At 48.9% G+C, this 17,010-nt stretch overlaps 2 protein-coding genes across 2 annotated transcripts in view; one reads left to right on the top strand and one right to left on the bottom strand.

Annotated features, from left to right (window-relative positions):
* Positions 1-1,766: 1,766 nt before the first annotated feature.
* LOC117808227 (inhibin beta B chain-like) lies at positions 1,767-8,791 on the top strand. The gene is made up of 2 exons (XM_034677834.1): positions 1,767-2,710; positions 5,891-8,791. Exons 1-2 carry the CDS (start codon positions 2,314-2,316, stop codon positions 6,664-6,666), a joined length of 1,173 nt encoding a protein of 390 aa, XP_034533725.1. The 5' UTR covers positions 1,767-2,313; the 3' UTR covers positions 6,667-8,791.
* LOC117808222 (CLIP-associating protein 1-A-like) overlaps positions 4,409-17,010 on the bottom strand; it is a 148,010-nt gene continuing 135,408 nt past the window's right edge. Inside the window, exons 53-57 of the mRNA XM_034677828.1 lie at positions 10,361-10,483; positions 9,289-9,389; positions 9,085-9,209; positions 8,226-8,375; positions 4,409-4,497 (exon numbers count right to left, since the gene is read on the bottom strand). The gene's annotated coding sequence lies outside the window, so the exon portion shown is untranslated. The remainder of the gene's footprint in view (positions 4,498-8,225; positions 8,376-9,084; positions 9,210-9,288; positions 9,390-10,360; positions 10,484-17,010) is intronic.

Genomic DNA, 17,010 nt, shown 5'->3' with positions numbered 1-17,010 from the left:
TCTGATGAAACAGTAAATTATTAAAACGTTTAATATTTGTGATGAATTAATTTTAAAATGTTTCCTCACATTCTTTGAAACAGAAAATTGATTAATAGTGTTACTGCTGCCTAAATCAATCTAATTATTATTTATTGGACGTTTGAACTTGTTGATTTGTCTGTTTTTGTGTCTTCCATTAGAGAAGATATCTGTATTTTTAGAAGGAGGTGTCAGCCCCCCCTCAGCTGACACATTTGCATGTAGTTCCAGCATCAAGAACAAAGGTGGCGCTGTTGCATTACTTTCCACATCTCTCTGATGTCTGATGATTCTCTTGAACTCAGACACTTTAAATATTTGTGGTTTCACCTCATTTCTTCTCTGAGTTTCTCTTCAGATTTCCTCTGAGCTCATTAAAGTTAAATAAATGTTTAGTTTTTAAACAGTTTCTCTAAATCCAGCAGATGCCTGATCTCTGCAGGAGAGTTAAAGGTTCACACTAAATAACAAGAGTTTAATAAAAGGTATTTCAGTAAAGTCAAATAAAGAAGGTCATGTGAGGAGAGAAAACACACCTGACCTGTTTCTACTTGTTGTTTTACCTTATGCTAATCACCAGCTGAAAGGTCAAAGGTCAGCCAGCCCTGGGCCTGATTTGGTTTGGAGTTTTTACTAACAAATGTTGTCGTCCGGACGCCCTGCCATGTAAGCTCAAACTGGGCACACGCTCTCGATGAGCTGTCGCGGATCAGGCGGGATTTGACTACACAGGCTCAGACTGTTTGCATATGTGGAGGACTCTGGAGGTTTAAGAGGAGCTGACACACTACCAGTGAAAGGATCCATTACTTCTATCAACGTGGACACAGCTCTGAAGGATAGTTTGGATATTAAAGACTTCAGTGTTTTACAGGAGGTTAAATCACCGTAAAACAAGTCTCTGATGTGGATTTAATCCAGATTCTATGTTCTCCTGACTCTTAAAGGATGCTGAGCTTCATGAGGAGAGTTGGGATGACTTTGGGGAATTGTGTTTGGTTTGAATGTGCTGTGTTAAAGACGAGCATGATACATGATGAGTGAATATATTGAATTTAAAATAAAACAGCAGCACATGAAAGTTTCAGGTTGATAGTTCAGGAGTTATTCTGGCTCCCACATGAGGTGACGTAACTTCTGTTATCGGAGGTATTTTTTGTGACATGGACAGGATTTATTGTTGTTTTAAAATCTGTGTGGGCTGCATGACACATTTACACATCGCACAACAACCGCTACCAGGATCTAACTCCAGAGGAAACATGACACACACACTACAAACATGCTGCAGGAAGAGAGGACTTCATAATCATTAGATCCTCTTAGAGTTCATCAAACTACAGTCTATGTTTTGTTTGATTAATATATTAAGTTTTAGTTTTTGCATGATAACTACACATCTATCAATAAAATATCAAACTGTAATAAATTAAATCTTCCCTAATGTTATAAATGTGTCAGTTTAACTCCTCCTGTTCTTGTATCCATGATATAATTCAGATCCTGAACACTGTAAGGACTATCACCCATCATGGTGTTCTGGATCCATGCAGTCTGCTCTCTAACTCTCAAACACTCTGCCTCCAGCAGGATCCTGCAGCACACCCTGAATCCCTGCAGGACTAACTCACAGATTCCTCCTCAGGGACTAGCCCCGCCCCCTTCCCTAGCCCCGCCCCCTGGTTTGCCCCCCCCCCCTTGTATATAAAAAGTTTTCGGTGTGTGTCGGCTCCTCGAGTCTCAGACACCAGAATGGAAACGCTCCTCTGCGCGCTCTCTGGCACACCTTCCTCTCCTCCTCTTCAGACATTTAGAGAATCCTTTAAAGTGAGGAAGATGATGATGAGCTGAACTTGAACCATGCTCAGGTGGGACTGGGATCCAACTCTTCTTCTTCGTTTGTGGAATATGTTACCAGGAGGTTTCCAGCTGGACTGATGCTGATTACTGAAACCATGTCACGCTTTCTTCCTCTCCTCCTCCTCCTCCTGCTGACAGAGGTGATGCTTTCTGTGTGAGGCTGCTCCAGAGTCCCTGAGACCTGGACTAAACAGAGGTCCCTGTTCCCCGTGTTTGACAGGCTGCTGAGAGAGAGCAAAGCCCTCCAGATAAAGATGTAATAAAAGGTTTCCTGCAGAGTGAAGGGAAACAAACTGAGAGCCATCCAAGTGCGTCAGAGCTTTGCGCCTTTACGCATGGAGACAGCTCTGGACTGAGAGGATCCTTCAGACTGGTTCTTTTTGGACTTGGACTAAAGAGGGACACGTGCTTCTACTCCTCCTGGAACAGAAAATGAGGATCTGTCTTCTCAGACTGGCACTCTGTGTGGCTTGCGTCCTCTCCATCCGCTGCAGCGCTGCGCCCGGGACCGATGCGCAGGCGCACACGGCGTCCCAGGATACCTGCGCGTCCTGCGGCGTGGCTCAGCCAGAGGACCCCGAGTCCGGCAGGCTGAACGTGGACTTCCTGGAGGCGGTGAAGAGGCACATCCTGAGCAGGCTACAGATGAGGGAGAGGCCCAACATCACGCACCCGGTCTCCAAGGCGGCCATGGTGACGGCGCTGAGGAAGCTGCACGCGGGGAAGCTGCGCGAGGACGGGAGGGTGGAGATCCCAAACCTGGACGGGCACCCCATGAGCAACGACGTGCTGGAGGAGAGCTCTGAGATCATCAGCTTTGCAGAGAAAGGTGAGGGAGGCACACTCTTCTACACACTTTAGATTTAAGAGGAGGGAAGCTGAAACCTCCAAGAGTTCAGATTTTAAATCACAAGAGGGACCTGATCCAGCAGCTAGTGAAGACAGAAACCTGTACCTGCTTGATGTAGTCTTCTCTTGGCCTCAGTGTTAACAGAATATAAGATGCAGGACTCTGCAGGTGAGAGGTTCTGTCCCTGACACAAAGTGAAGCATCCTGCAGGTCCAACAAACCAGGACAGGGTCTACCTTTAATCCACAACATCACATATTAACCTTTAACAAAGAAACATCCTCTCATCACCCTGAAGCATGCAGACTGTGAACACCTGAGTCAGAGGGACAGGTAGATTCTGTCCACACATGAAGGAAGGAGCAACACTCTGAGACATGTTGGATTCATGTGGCTGAAGCCTTCTGTGTGTGTGTGTGTGTGTGTGTGTGTGTGTCTTTATAAACTGACTGAGTGAGAAACAACCCAGAGATCAGGCTGATGTTGAACAGATGTTGATACAGGGGCCTGAAACCCGCCAAAATAAAAGCCTACCCGGTGCGTAGCTGCTCCTGCGTGGTTCAGTAAAAGTCACAGACATCAGATCCAGATAAACTTTTTCTTCCTCTGCTCATTCATCACATTAATCCTGCTCTGTCATCATGAAGTGCTTGTTTCCACTGCAGCAGCAGGTCAGCCAGGTCTCTCTGGTAGTGAGTGTTGATTTCTCCTAATTCAACATCTTGTTTGGTTTGTCCCCTGAGGCCTGCAGTCTGCAGCCTGCTGTGTTTGGAGAGGAGAGTTTCATCCAGAGAGGAGAAGTTAGATTTGAAAGCATGGGGCTGTGCTGCATTCATGTGCTGGAGAGAAAGTTGGACATGTGGGGCTCCTGGCGTCTCCCTCAGGGTCGTGTTCACTCTCTGAACACACAAAGATGAATGTGGGCAGCTCTGCTCGGTGTCGGCGGAGGTTTGCTCCCCCGCTGAGAGTCTTTTTAGCTTCAGATGTTTCTCTCTGTGGCTGCCGTGTTGCAGACCTTCCACCTCGGCACCGTGTGTGTGTGCCAGTTGGCTGCGTTACCGCCGGGGAGCAGCGAGCGGCTGTCAGTGGGGACATGGCACGGCGACAAGGCTCAGAGGAGGAACGCTCCAGAGTCTGAAAGGAGCTGAAAATGATCAACGACACCACCTGCTCGCCCACGTGTGTCTGACCGCTGCGTGGAAACATCTGCTTTCCACATCAACACATGGCTCTCTGTGTGTGTGTGTGAGAGAGAGTGTCTCTTTGGTGTGTGTGTGTAGGTGTGTGTGTGTGTGTGTGTGTGTGTGTGTGTGTGTGTATCATTCATCCTGGTCTCTGTGTCTCTGTTGAATCCTTAAGTTCTGGTTTGTGAGTTTTATTGTCTCTTTAACTTTATGTGTCCCTACTTTGTCGTGTGCATGCATCTACGCCAAGGATGGTGTGTGTTTTTGTGTCTACATGTGTGTGTGTGTGTGTGTGTCTGTGTGTGTGTGTGTGTGTATGTGTTGAGTTAGTCCCCTCAGTATAAGGTCAGAGCTTTTGTGTCGGCCGTCGTGCAGCCTGAATGCAGAATGACGGGCTGAAACCCTGCAGCCTGGCACCCCATTGCAATTCATAGTGTGTGTGTTTGTGAGTGTGTGAGTGTGTGAGTGTGTGTGTGTGTGTGTGTGTGTTACTTATCTGCATCCCAGTTTCCTTCATGTTGAAGAGGATCTGTCCTGAGTTCTTGTTTCCTGTCCCTGTGTCGTCCCTCCATGAGGATGTTTCTGTCAGAGACACGATGCAGACGTTTGATTTTGATCTCAGACTTGTTCAGACAGTCTTCAGAGTTTGTTGTAAAGCTCCTTGTGTCCATGAATCTGGTTGGAGAGATGAATATTGAGCTCCACATTCAGACGTCAGAGTTCTGCAGTTTGTGGTTTTAAAGGTGACACATCTAAAATGTCCTGTTTTGGATAACTTCAGATATTTAGAAGTGAAGCGGTGTTCTGTGAACTCTCCTGCAACTCTGCCTCCTCATTGGAGGACACTGTGTTCCTGTTTTCCTTCACTCATTATCACACTCTGCTTCTTTCCAGGAAGGCAGACGAGACAATTCTGAGAAGTTACCGACATGTGAAATTAGAATTCTTCTTCTTTTCTTTAACCCTTCATTTAAAAACATGACGTTTAATGTTAGATATCAGAGAAGAAGAAAGAGGAAGACGAGGCAGACCGTCACTCTGTGGTTTCTCTGAGACATTAAAGTTTGTTCTCGACTCTGTCTGATGTCAGTCTCTGTACTTTAAACTCAAACCATGTCCCATGTGTGTTCAGTGTGATCCTGCAGAGTGATAAGGAGGTAGAGCTTGTTAAAGAGAGGAGTTGTTGGTCTCTGTGTCCTGCAGCTCGTCTTCAGTGTTTTATCATCATGGTTTATTAAAACAGTGTGTTGTGACTCTTCATGCTCACCATGATCCTGGACCTCTCTGTACGGCTCGCTCAGGTCTCTCTCAGACCGGTCCTGCAGGGTCTTTGATGGCTGCAGTTTAGAGAAGCTGAGCGTCCCACCTCCTGCAGCTCCTCTGAAGCTGCAGACACTGAACGTTCTCCTTCGGCTCGTCTGCAGGTCGTGATCTAACGTGGAGCTGCTGAGTGATGACTCAGAGACGACCCAGTCTCCTGATGGATGAGGTAACACACGTGGAGGCTCTCTTACATGACTCCAAAACTCAGGATCATCTTTGTTCCTTTCGGTGGCGGCGCTGAAAGCCGTGACAGTCCGTCATTAAAGTTTTGATGGTCCCTGATTGGTTCTTTCCCCTCGGTTTAACCTGAAGGTTCAGGTTCATCAGCTGGACACCGTGTCCTCCTGCGCTCTGGTTTCCCATGAACTGTCAGGCTCAATCTCTCAGTGTCGGCTTCTCTCAGAGTTCAGGAGGTTCACACCTGATGAAGGAGATAATCTTCTTCACCTGACAGCCATCAATCGGCTCCTCCATGTGCTCTCCTCTGCTCCATGGTCCCTCAGAGTCCTGAGAGACTGTGGTCTGTAGATGTGCCTGGATGACTATGGACTTCAGATCCTGAATGATTCTCAGACTGTGAGCTGGAGGAGAGTCCAGGACTTGATTTGTAGTTCCCTGATCAGTAATCAGTCTCTGTGTTTCTGTTCCTCAGATGATCTGGTGACGTCCAAGTCCAGCCTGTTCTTCCAGATCTCCAACGAGGGGAACCAGAACCTGTACGTGACGCAGGCCACCCTGTGGCTGTACTTCAAGCTGCAGCCGTCCCCTCTGGAGGTGCGCCCGCGGAGGAAGGTGACGGTGAAGGTGTACTACCAGGAGCCCGGTCTCAGCAGCAAGTGGAACCTGGTGGAGAAGCGGGTGGAGCTGAAGCGCAGCGGCTGGCACACCTTCATGCTGACGGACGCCGTGCGGCTGGTGTTCGAGAAGGGGGACCGGCGGCAGAACCTGGACGTGCGGTGCGAGGGCTGCGAGACAGACGGCGTGGTGCCCGTCCTGCTGAACCACAACGACGAGTCCCACCGGCCCTTCCTGGTGGTCCAGGCCCGGCAGGCCGACAACAAACACCGGATCCGTAAGAGGGGTCTGGAGTGTGACGGCAGCAGCAGCCTGTGCTGCCGGCAGCAGTTCTACATCGACTTCCGGCTCATCGGCTGGAACGACTGGATCATCGCGCCTTCCGGGTACTTTGGGAACTATTGCGAGGGGAACTGTCCGGCCTACATGGCGGGCGTCCCCGGCTCCGCCTCGTCCTTCCACACGGCGGTGGTGAACCAGTACCGCATACGTGGGATGAGTCCGGGCTCCATGAACTCCTGCTGCATCCCCACCAAGCTGAGCACCATGTCCATGCTCTACTTCGACGACGAGTACAACATCGTGAAGCGGGACGTCCCCAACATGATCGTGGAGGAGTGCGGCTGTGCTTGAGTCTATGTGTGTGTTTCTTTAAGGAGGACTGAAGACTGTAAACACATCAACACAAACACACAGACAGGAGAACATGAGAGGACACAGAGACAGAGTATTTATGATGGAGAAGAAGACATGCGCACACACAACCTCATCCACTCATAGCGTCACACCTTCATGTATGCCTGCACACAGACCTGTACATATATTTATGTTTGTTGATGTGTGTGTTACTCTCTGAGTCCAGGAGTCCAGATCCGTCACACAGACCTGAAGACTTCTCTTTCAGACTCTGTGAGGCGGCGAGGACTCTGGAGGACTCGTGAAGCTCGGAGCCTTTACAGAGCAGCGCCCGGCGTCTCAGAGTCAGGGTTAGAGCGCCGGCACCGGGAGCAGGTCCCTGGTTAGGATTGAAAGTCTTCATGTAGAATACAGAGGAGCCTTACGAGTCCAGGAGGAGAAGAGAGGGCTGATTCAGACAGGTAGAGCAGGAGTCACAGAGAGAGGAGCGTTAAACCGTGACACCGTCATGTTTGGATTCAGAGACTCGTCTTCAGCCTCTAAAGAGAGCGAGCGACGGACTCTCTGTTTCCTCTCCTCCAGAGTCCGGATCAATGAGCGTCAGTCCCTCACCCGGTCCAGCTCTCAAAGTGAATCTACCAAATCTACCAGTGCCCTTAAACAGACTGCGCTCCTGGTCTCTGGACGTGGACTTTAAGATTTGGTGAGACTGACTCAGAGTTGATGAAACTTTACTCTTCTCTCAGCTTTGAATGATTCCTCCTGTTGAAGGATGAAGGACGCCTCCTCTGGTGTTTAATAACCACAGATAGAATCAGGACTCGTGTACGAAACGTTCCTCCAGTGTGATGAACACGTGAGAGAGATCTGGACTGACATGTTTGGATCCTGTGTGGCTCGGCTCAGAGGAGCAGCAGCGCACACGTTGATAGCACTTACAGATTGCCTTTAATCCGCCCTCCATCAGTCCAAGAGAAATAAGTGCCGCATGAGCTATGCAATGTATAGAACTGAACCCCAGACGAGCTGAACCGAGCTCTTCTCATGAACTAGAACCAATACTTGAAACGTCAGAGCGGCGAGCGGCGAGCAGGAGGCGGAGAGTCCGGTCCGGATTGAGGATGTGTTTCAGGTTAAGGATGTCAAAGAGTTGTCTTGATGTGGTCTTCATGAGGCAGAGGTTAGACAACAGAAGAAGAACTCTCTCCACCTTAAAGAGCGTCTCTGTCTTTGACTCAGATCTTAGGGGGCAGACTGAGGGGGAGGGGGTCTGGGATCTGGGGCTCATCTAACAGGTTTTAGATTCTGTGTTTCTGTCTCCGTTCTGCTGTCTGAATGCAATCATCAGATGAGACCTGGGAGATTAAAAAAGGCTAACTGGGGCTAACTTTGACCCAGATGGGACTCTGGAATCCAGGTTTTGGCGTCTTAATGAACGAGTCCCGCTGGAGTTCCCGTCATGGCCTGTTTGGCACCGAAACACACTTAGAGACAGTTTCAGGTCTCCGTCTCTTTGACATCACTTTCAGATCTCTGCTCCATCATCACACACACACCTGCAGGGACACGTTCAGGTCCAGCTCCTCGTCTCTCTCCGCCTTCTGTCCCGTCCTCTCTGCCGCCGCCGCTGCCGCCGTGGAAGTCTTGGTCTCTGAAGCGTTGGAGCGTGGTTATAATATTTGCACTGAGGAGCTGCGTGACGAGTCCTAAAGAGAGACGAATAGAACCTGCCATTGAAATCAAAGTTATTTTTATAGACACAAATTGAGTTCAAATGTCCGAGACCGAATCATGAACCAAAGAGGCCGAGAGGTTTAGCTGCGTGTGTTTATTGTAAATGACTTTGTGACAGTTAAAGAGGCCTAAACACTGTATCAGGGGATAATATCACTCCATTAGCAGCTTAACCTCTTTTCTATTTTCTACCTAGACATGGAAGATTTCATATTTTTTCATGAATGACTCAAATATTCCTAGTTTCCTTTCTTCTGTTTGTTAGCTCTTGTTTCAGAGTCATGTAGAGACACGCCATCTGATCCCTGTACAGTCCATGTAACATATGAATATGCTTTTCAATATTTTCTTCTTTGTTATTGTTGGAAATAAATTTCTTATTACCAGATGTTTGGATTTCTTCTTCTGTCCTCTGACACGATGAGTGAAACACAATAAATCAGAGGTTTTAAACTTCTGCTGCAAGATGATGATTTAGGGAACACATCTGAGTCATGCACATGCAGAAGCAAGGGTTCCTGGATGGTAAGCATGGTACAGATTAACACATATTTGACCTGAGTTATAAAACCTCTAACCGTGAGCATGCATGTCCTCTGAAGTAAAAACAGACGTCTCCATAGAGCTCCATAGAGTCCACTCAGGCACACAAAGGCTCCTAACAGGCCTCATTATACCCACACAACTCTCAGCAGGACTTCAGGGTCAAGTGTTTGAGCTCTGAGGTCACACCCTGCATGATTGGAAGGAGACGCAATCCACTGCAACTCGTTTAAGAAGAGTCCTGATCCTGCAGCCGAGTTCACCTGCAGAGAGAGAGAGAGGAGGAAGAGGAGGAAGACAGTGACACACAGAAGCATCAATCAAACATGGAGCTGCTCACACATCTAATCCGGTAAGTGTCAGTCAGACTCGTGGAGATGTTGTTAAGTGAAATGACTCAGCTGCTCCTTAATCTGACAGACGAGGCAACTCTGACATGTCTGCTGCTCAGGAATGAGAGAGAGAGAGAGACTGTTAGAATCCCTACATGCTGAACTAAGAGGATGAACAGAGTTAAACACATCTTGGAACATGTTAGCGTTGCGTGCAAGCATGTTGATATTACATGTATGAGCAAGATGTGACGATGGCCTCCAGTCCAAAAGGAGCTGCGACGCACATAATGACATATAATCTAACATTTCAAACACCAAGGGACAAAGAGCTTCACACGGGCGGCACAATAATACAGGCAGTTCATAAAATCAAGGTAATAAGACACATTTTAAAAGACACACAGTTCCCAGTCCAGGTTGCTGCTGAGGCAGGAAGCAGCAGCAGGCTGATGTGTAGAGGCCAGAGGGTTTAAAGTGAAGATCTGAGAGTCAGATCATTACAGTCTTTGACATTATTTTTAAGAGCTGCCCTAAAAGAGATTCAAATGTGTGACAGCACCGACACGTCTTCAGAGCTTCTGACTGGCTGCAGAATGCCGACGCATGTGACATGAAGGATTTCTTGAAACCCCACCTAGTGGCCGTCAGCGGCGCTGCAGCTGGAGGCGCGTTGTTTTGGATGTCGTACGATGAGCGTGTTTTCGTTGAGGTGTCGGTGATTACAGTGAGATTTGATAATTGCAGCTCAGGCTTTGTGGTGATGTCGTCTGACACATGAGAGCTGTTTTGTCATGTTGCTCAGCTCCACCACAAAACACAGGAATGTTAATGAACGGGCCCCCGGGGGCCTCGGGGGGGCCTCGCTGCGGGACACACTCGTACCTGTCGTGGAGTCTGGCAGCAGAAAACTGTTATGTGTTTTGACAGCGTGGTTAGCTCTGACAGACACATGAGTAAGGACTGAGTGTGCTCTCTCTGCTGATTTACAGCCAATGAGAGGCAGATCTAATTTGTTTCAGGACTGGGAGGGGTCAGGAACCATCAATCCGACTTTTACAGCATGTGACAACGCTCAGTACCTGTTGCCCCGAGGGAGAGAACTGCAGAGAGAGAGAGAGAGAGAGAGAGAGAGAGGGAGGAGCTGTGGTCTCTGCTGCAGACTCTCTGCAGACTCTCTGTAGATCCGGTCTTCACGGTGAGCTCTGTGAGAGAGAACATGAGAGTCATGATCATGTGGATGAACACGATGAGAGCTGACACCTCTGCTGAACTCTGACGACCCTGCAGATATTATAAAATGTGACAGCAGACTTTTAGACGTTAGTTTAACTTTCTCAAAGTGGAATAAATAGTGAGTTCATCAGGGAGAGGACTCGAGCATGAATGATTGTTGAGACATTTGCAGAAGATTCTCCTGTTAGCTCCACACGTGAGAAGGATGCTCTGCAGCTCTGAGCTGATTGACCCGCGCTCTCTGGGATCATCAGGCGGTCTGAGGAGGTCTGATGAGGTCTGAAGAGGTTTCCCGTTGTCAGAGGAAGCTGTAGAGTTTCAGAGCTGAGGGCAGATAACATCAGAAAGTGGTTTGTATGTGTCGGAGCAGATTTCCAGATGTAAGAACATCAGAAGTCTTCTCACTGTGCTCGCCCCGTGCTGAACTGATCCTGGAGGTTCAGTGTTCTTGAAAAGCACCGGCCTCACCGTGTGAAGGGTTCCATTAGGTTCTCAGAGAGTCCCTTATTATCCCTCAGGGTGTGGAACACGTCTCTGTTATCAGACCTTTGACCTCACCTCTGGTTTCATGGAGTCACATGCGTGTGTGTGATGGTGGTGTAAGATGAATCTCTGGTGTGGATGTGCTTGGACACTGAGCCTCAGTTTGGACCAGCTCTAAAGGACCCCTTTGGTTCTGGTTTGTCTGTGTGGATCCTCTTAGTACTTCACGTTAGGTGGTCTGTTAAAACTCTGAGACTTGTGAGAAATGAATCTTGCATCTCATGGATAGGATGATGTCTCTGCAGAGATGTGGTTCAGATGTTCACGTGTGATAAACCTGCTCATGAATCCTCTCCTCCTGAGCTGGTCTCAAAGTCTAAGAGTCCGAGCATCCTTCAAACCCGAGGGGAACATTTGTTTATCCTCAGAGCCGGACTCTGGCCTGTAATGGAGCATTTTTCCACTGTGGGGTTCAAGTATTTGGGGATTTTGTCCGCTGCTGGCTCCTTTAACGAGGGACATTCTTACATATTTCTGGATCTCAGCGCGCTCAGAGAGAAACCATAAACACCTCTGAGTGCCTTTTTAAGATATCAGACTCACTGAGACTCTGAGGGTCGGTCTGCAGAGGTGAGCGTCCGTCCTCTGCTGCAGATCTGAGCCAGGAGCAGAGACAGCAGCTGCAGGGAGAAGAGGAGCGGAGGGATCTGGTTCTCCTGAGGGGCGTCTCCTCTCGTTCTCATGTATTTATGGTGGAGAATGACTGGAATGTTCCACAGCACTTATCAAAATATGCATGTTACATCTCCAGCTTTTCTTTCACCCCAGGCTTCAGCTCGCAGCTCCGTCCTCACCTTATCTTCTTCTTCTGCGGTTTCTTCCACACACACACGCCGTGAAATTAAAGTGAAGGTGGGAGCTGACACGTTCCCCAGGTCTCTACTCCTCCAGGGGGAAAGTGGTAGAAGATGATTGATGGATCTGACTCTGAACAAACGAGGGTCAGGGACAGTTAGACACGCCGCTCACACGCCGCTCGCTCTGCTGGTACAGGGAGGTTAGATCAGCTGGGCTCGTAACTGCAGGAGAAAGCAGCTAATGGATCAATAAATCAGAAATACAGCGTGTAAGGAACATTAATATGATCCCTGAACCTGGGGCAGCCTTCAGGTCTGACTCTGAGACATGACACACACATGATGTGGACTTCATATCAGAGAGGGAGGAGGTCAGGGCGTCATCGTGAGCGGCTGTCACATCTTCAGTTCTTCACTTCAAGTTAAATAAACATCCCAGAGTCTGACTGAAGATGAGAACACGTCTGATGTCTTTCATTAAGTTTGTTTTTAACTTCAATCTCTAAATAAAACTGAAGCCACATTCAAAAGATTACCCAGAATGCACCTCTCCTCTGGCTCTGGCTCTGAGGAGTGAATCTTGAGGTTGGAGCCGTTTTGGCCGAAACACCAGAAACAGACTGTGAAGGATCCGATGTGACCAAACATGGTTGGGGTTTGGTGCACGGCTCTGAGGACCTCAGGTGTACGCTCAGGCCTTACAAGATCTCCTGGCTCCTCTCCAGGAGCTGGATCACAGTCTGATGAGTCCTGACTCACGCTTCAGGCATCTCACTTCACAGCGGCCGCCGTCCTGAGGACCTGAGACACTTGATGATATTAGAGACACTTCAGGATGGAGATGAGTCACAGTCTGAACGTCTCTGCTTCTAAAAACAGACCAAAGAATCACAACAACAATCCACCCTGACGGTAACGACGGGACGACTCAGACGGAGTCTCACAGCTGTAATTATCACAAACACATGAACTCAGCAGACCGCAGCGTTCCTGCAGACTGCTTCACTCCTGAGCTTAGAGGTAGGACTTTAAAGTTTAAAGAATCACGATCTCTGTTCTCCTCTCTGACGGCGCTCTCTCATGCACAAACAGCCGATCTGTCTGTGAGGTGGAAGCAACACGACGCCATCCGTGCAGACTCATGTGATGTTGTTTTTCAGCTTTCCCCTCTTCGATACGTCTGACTGCTTCTGTGGGACCAGCAGACCGGTCTCAGCTCAAGGCGGAGGATGCTGATTCAAACACCACTCAGAGATTTTGAATGAAAGATGACGTGGTGATTAAACTGTGCTCATGTTTCCTGATAGAGACCAGCAGAGAGGAGAAGGAGCTGAAACATGCAGGAGAGGACGTTCAGGAAACATGTGGGAATCAAAGACAGCATGTTTAAGTCTAGCTTAGCATCAGGACTGGAGGCACAGAGCTGAAACACACTCAGGACTGAAGGAGGTCCAATGTGAGGGATCAGGACGGAGCAGAGGACTGGTGAATCCTGAACCTCTCCTCTGACTCAAACCCTGAAGCCTTGATCAGCTGATAAACTCTCTTTGAGGAGAAATGGAGCGACACGTTCTTTCAGGAGTTGAAGAAGTGATGATGTCACTCATCCTGTACTTTATTTGGGGGGGGTGTTCGGCGTATTGTGTTCCCTAAACACTCCAGATGGTTGGTTAAGCCGGAGCTGCTGCTGCTGCTGGATCACTGCATCCAACTGACCCGCACGGTGCGCCGCCGCCTCCGCCGCAGCTACCGCTACTGCCGAGCGTCCTGCAGCATCAATATTCATGAGGAGGAGAAGAAGAAGAAGAAGAAGAAGAAGAAGAAGCAGCGGCCTGGCCCTCATTAGAATATTCATACCGCGGAGGGTTCATGAGAGTGACGTTCAGGCCTTATGACTATTCATGAGGAGGTCTAATCTAACGGAGGAGAAGAAGAGGGGACACGGCGCCCCCCTCCCGTGATCAGCACCTCTGATAATGAGAGCCTCATTCACAAGTGTGCAGCCAGCAAGCTGCCATTTTTGTTGCCTGATTAAGCCCGATGCTTATCCCCGTTTCTAGGTCAGGGCGAGGCATACCAAAAGCATTAGAGCATCAAGAATCGGGCTGATGACTCGCTTAAGAAAACATACTGTACACTGGGACGCTATTTAACCGTGACCACCACCTTTGACAGAGCAAACTACTTCCTGCAAACACACACACACACACACACACAGCTTTCTTTCTCTCCCTCTCTCTGTGTTTTCGGTGTTTCATTGTTGCACCCAGAGCCCGAGGAAAGTAGGACAGAGCAAGTTGCAGAAAGCACAATGGGGGACAGTTTGCTTTTCTTGGTAACTCCCAATTAGTCATTGTTCTCCCTCCAAATGTTTCTTTTGAATAATTGACAGTAATTTAAAGGAAAGTTAAAAAAAAGGACATCATTATCTAAATCAGGCCACGTGTCTCTGCAGGCGCACATCAATATTATTTAAGAGCTCTCTCTGTGTGTGAGGGAGGAGTCTGCAGAGCTCCCCCGTGCCCTCTATCAGACTCTCCTGCAGGACTCTGGGGTTGAGTCCAGGCAGGCCGGGTCTTGTTTGGGGGCTCAGCTCTGAATAAAGGGTTAAAGCTTCATTTTAGTCCTCCTTCTCTCTAAGGGTGCTGGGTCCCTGTGCTGCTGCTCGCCGCGCTCTCTAGGGCACATACTTGTGGGGCACGTATATTCTCTCTCATTAGTTCTGCAGATTTGGGGCCCTCGGGGTACTCCCGTGCACATGTGTTGGAAGCGTGGTTCCCACTGTGCTCTGCAGCTCTGATTGAGTCTCTGATTGCCTCCACATTAAGGGGGCTGCAATCCCGGTGTCATGTCCGGCCCTGATGGATTGGTGGAGCAGGAAGGGGAGGAGGAGGGGGGGTCGCTGCACACTGAGACCTTGTTGTCGCTCTGATGTTGGACGCATGGGGATCGAGGACTGATGGAATTTGGGTTAGGGTTAGTCCAGATCAATCAGAGGGTCTGTGAAAACCTGGATCCTTCCTTAGAAGTGAAGTGCACAGAAACAGGAAGTTGAAGTTACTGATGGAGGAGTGAGATGTTGCTTCAAGCACCGGAGAGTCTCATCCTCTGTGGATCCAGAACAGTCTGCAGGGGTCTGTGTGATATGAGTCCTTCAAACCAAGGACATTAGACTACATGAGTTCTCTTTGGGGGTCTGAGAGCTGAGCTGTGTTTCAGGAGACTCCACCTCTGCTGGATGTTTTCAGGATCTGAACACAGCATCTTCACTTTGCATCGTTCTGCATCTGAGGCACCGACCTGATGTTCATTCTTCTGTCAGCGCACTCTGTGACCTCTGAGTCGAACCCAGATCACCAGCGTTCAAGGTGAACCTGGGCCCACCCACGTCCCCCCTCCCTGCTCCTCTGGAGGACTCAGCCTTCAGAGCGGAGCTGCTGTTTGTTTCTCGTCAGTCCTCCTCTGAAGCAGGAAACACGTCTCTGCTGCTGCTGCTGCTGTGTCCTCATGCCCGCTGCGAGCGTCCTGCATCTTTAATCATCAGTTAGCTCATTTCATGAAACCGTCTGAGTCCGTCTCATTAAGAATGTAGGAGGGAGCTTTCAGAGGACAGACACAGCTTTGTTTTTCAGCTCAACACCTGCTTTGGATTGTAGTCTGATTTTATAAGCACAATGATCACAGTCCTCGTGGAAGTGAAGGCATCTCACCTTCCTCACGTCCCGGGTCAGCAGAGAGCCGCTCGCCATCATCAGGCCGAGGCCTCCCGGCCGGCTAATCTCCTGGTCTGAGTGACTTCATCAGTTAAGAAGCCGCGGCGTACAGATCGAACTGCTCGTGTAATTAAGAGGCTTAGATGAATTTGTGCAAGAGGTACAAAACGCCATTATCGCCTTAGTGTGGATTTGGAGCTGAATTATATTTCTTATAACACACACTTAGAAGATTATCGGCTCGCCTGGCGGCTCTGAACCACAGAGCTGAAAGATTTATGAGCACAGTTGTTTTTCCAGGAATCACAAGAGTCCTGATGTTCAGAGGCCGGCTGCTCACTGCTCACTGCGGCTGAGTAAATAAAAGTGATGTTACAAAGATCCAAAAATAGAGCAACAGACGAGGTCAGGAGGTCAGGTAATCCTGCTGAACTAAGGGAGTCAGAAATATTCCTCTCTCAGTAAAAACAACAAAAACAGAGATCACAGATTCACACAGACTCCCCTCAGACTCTGAGTCCACAACGACAGACGAGTCAGGAACATCAGGGATCAGAGAAACCTCTTCATGGTGTCTTTATGACTTCAGGATTTAAAACAAGACAAGTTTTATCATCTCTGAACGTCTTATTCTGACACCCGGTCACCTCTGTGTTTCCTCAGACTGAAGTGAGTCTGTGATGGAGCTGTGATGGAGCTGTGATGGAGCTGTGATGGAGCAGTGATGGAGCTGTGATGGAGCAGTGATGGAGCTGTGATGGAGCTGTGATGGAGCTGTGACAGAGCTGTGACAGAGCAGTGACAGAGCAGTGATGGAGCTGTGATGGAGCTGTGATGGAGCTGTGACAGAGCAGTGACAGAGCAGTGATGGAGCTGTGATGGAGCAGTGACAGAGCAGTGACAGAGCTGTGATGGAGCTGTGATGGAGCAGTGACAGAGCTGTGATGGAGCAGTGATGGAGCAGTGATGGAGCAGTGATGGAGCAGTGACAGAGCTGTGATGGAGCTGTGATGGAGCTGTGATGGAGCTGTGATGGAGCAGTGATGGTCCCTGTTTGGTTCTGAAGAAGAGGAAGAGGTTTCAGATCTCCCAGATGAAGACGTGACAGTTTCATGGCGTTGTTATGATGAACAGTAACTTATGTTCAGCAGCGTGGCGCAGAGTGAAGCAGGAAGTGACAGAGAGCGGTCCCCAACACGCCGCTCTCCATCCGTGGATTTGCATAACCGACATCGCCAAAAACCCGGCGAGCCAACATCCAGTGAACTCGGTTAACCTCTCTTGTTCTGGGGGCATTTCTGATGACGGCCTGACCCGGTAATAGCACGTGCTAACATGAAGGCCTCACACACACACACACACACACACACACACACACACACACACACAGAGGCGCAGTATTCTCCAGGAGAGATGGCATGGATTCAAGAAGGCAGCTATTAA

Source organism: Notolabrus celidotus, chromosome 24, assembly GCF_009762535.1.
Source record: "Notolabrus celidotus isolate fNotCel1 chromosome 24, fNotCel1.pri, whole genome shotgun sequence".
Taxonomy (NCBI): Eukaryota; Metazoa; Chordata; class Actinopteri; order Labriformes; family Labridae; genus Notolabrus; species Notolabrus celidotus.
Note: the sequence above shows the minus strand (reverse complement) of the source record. Positions and strands in the feature narration are given on the sequence as shown.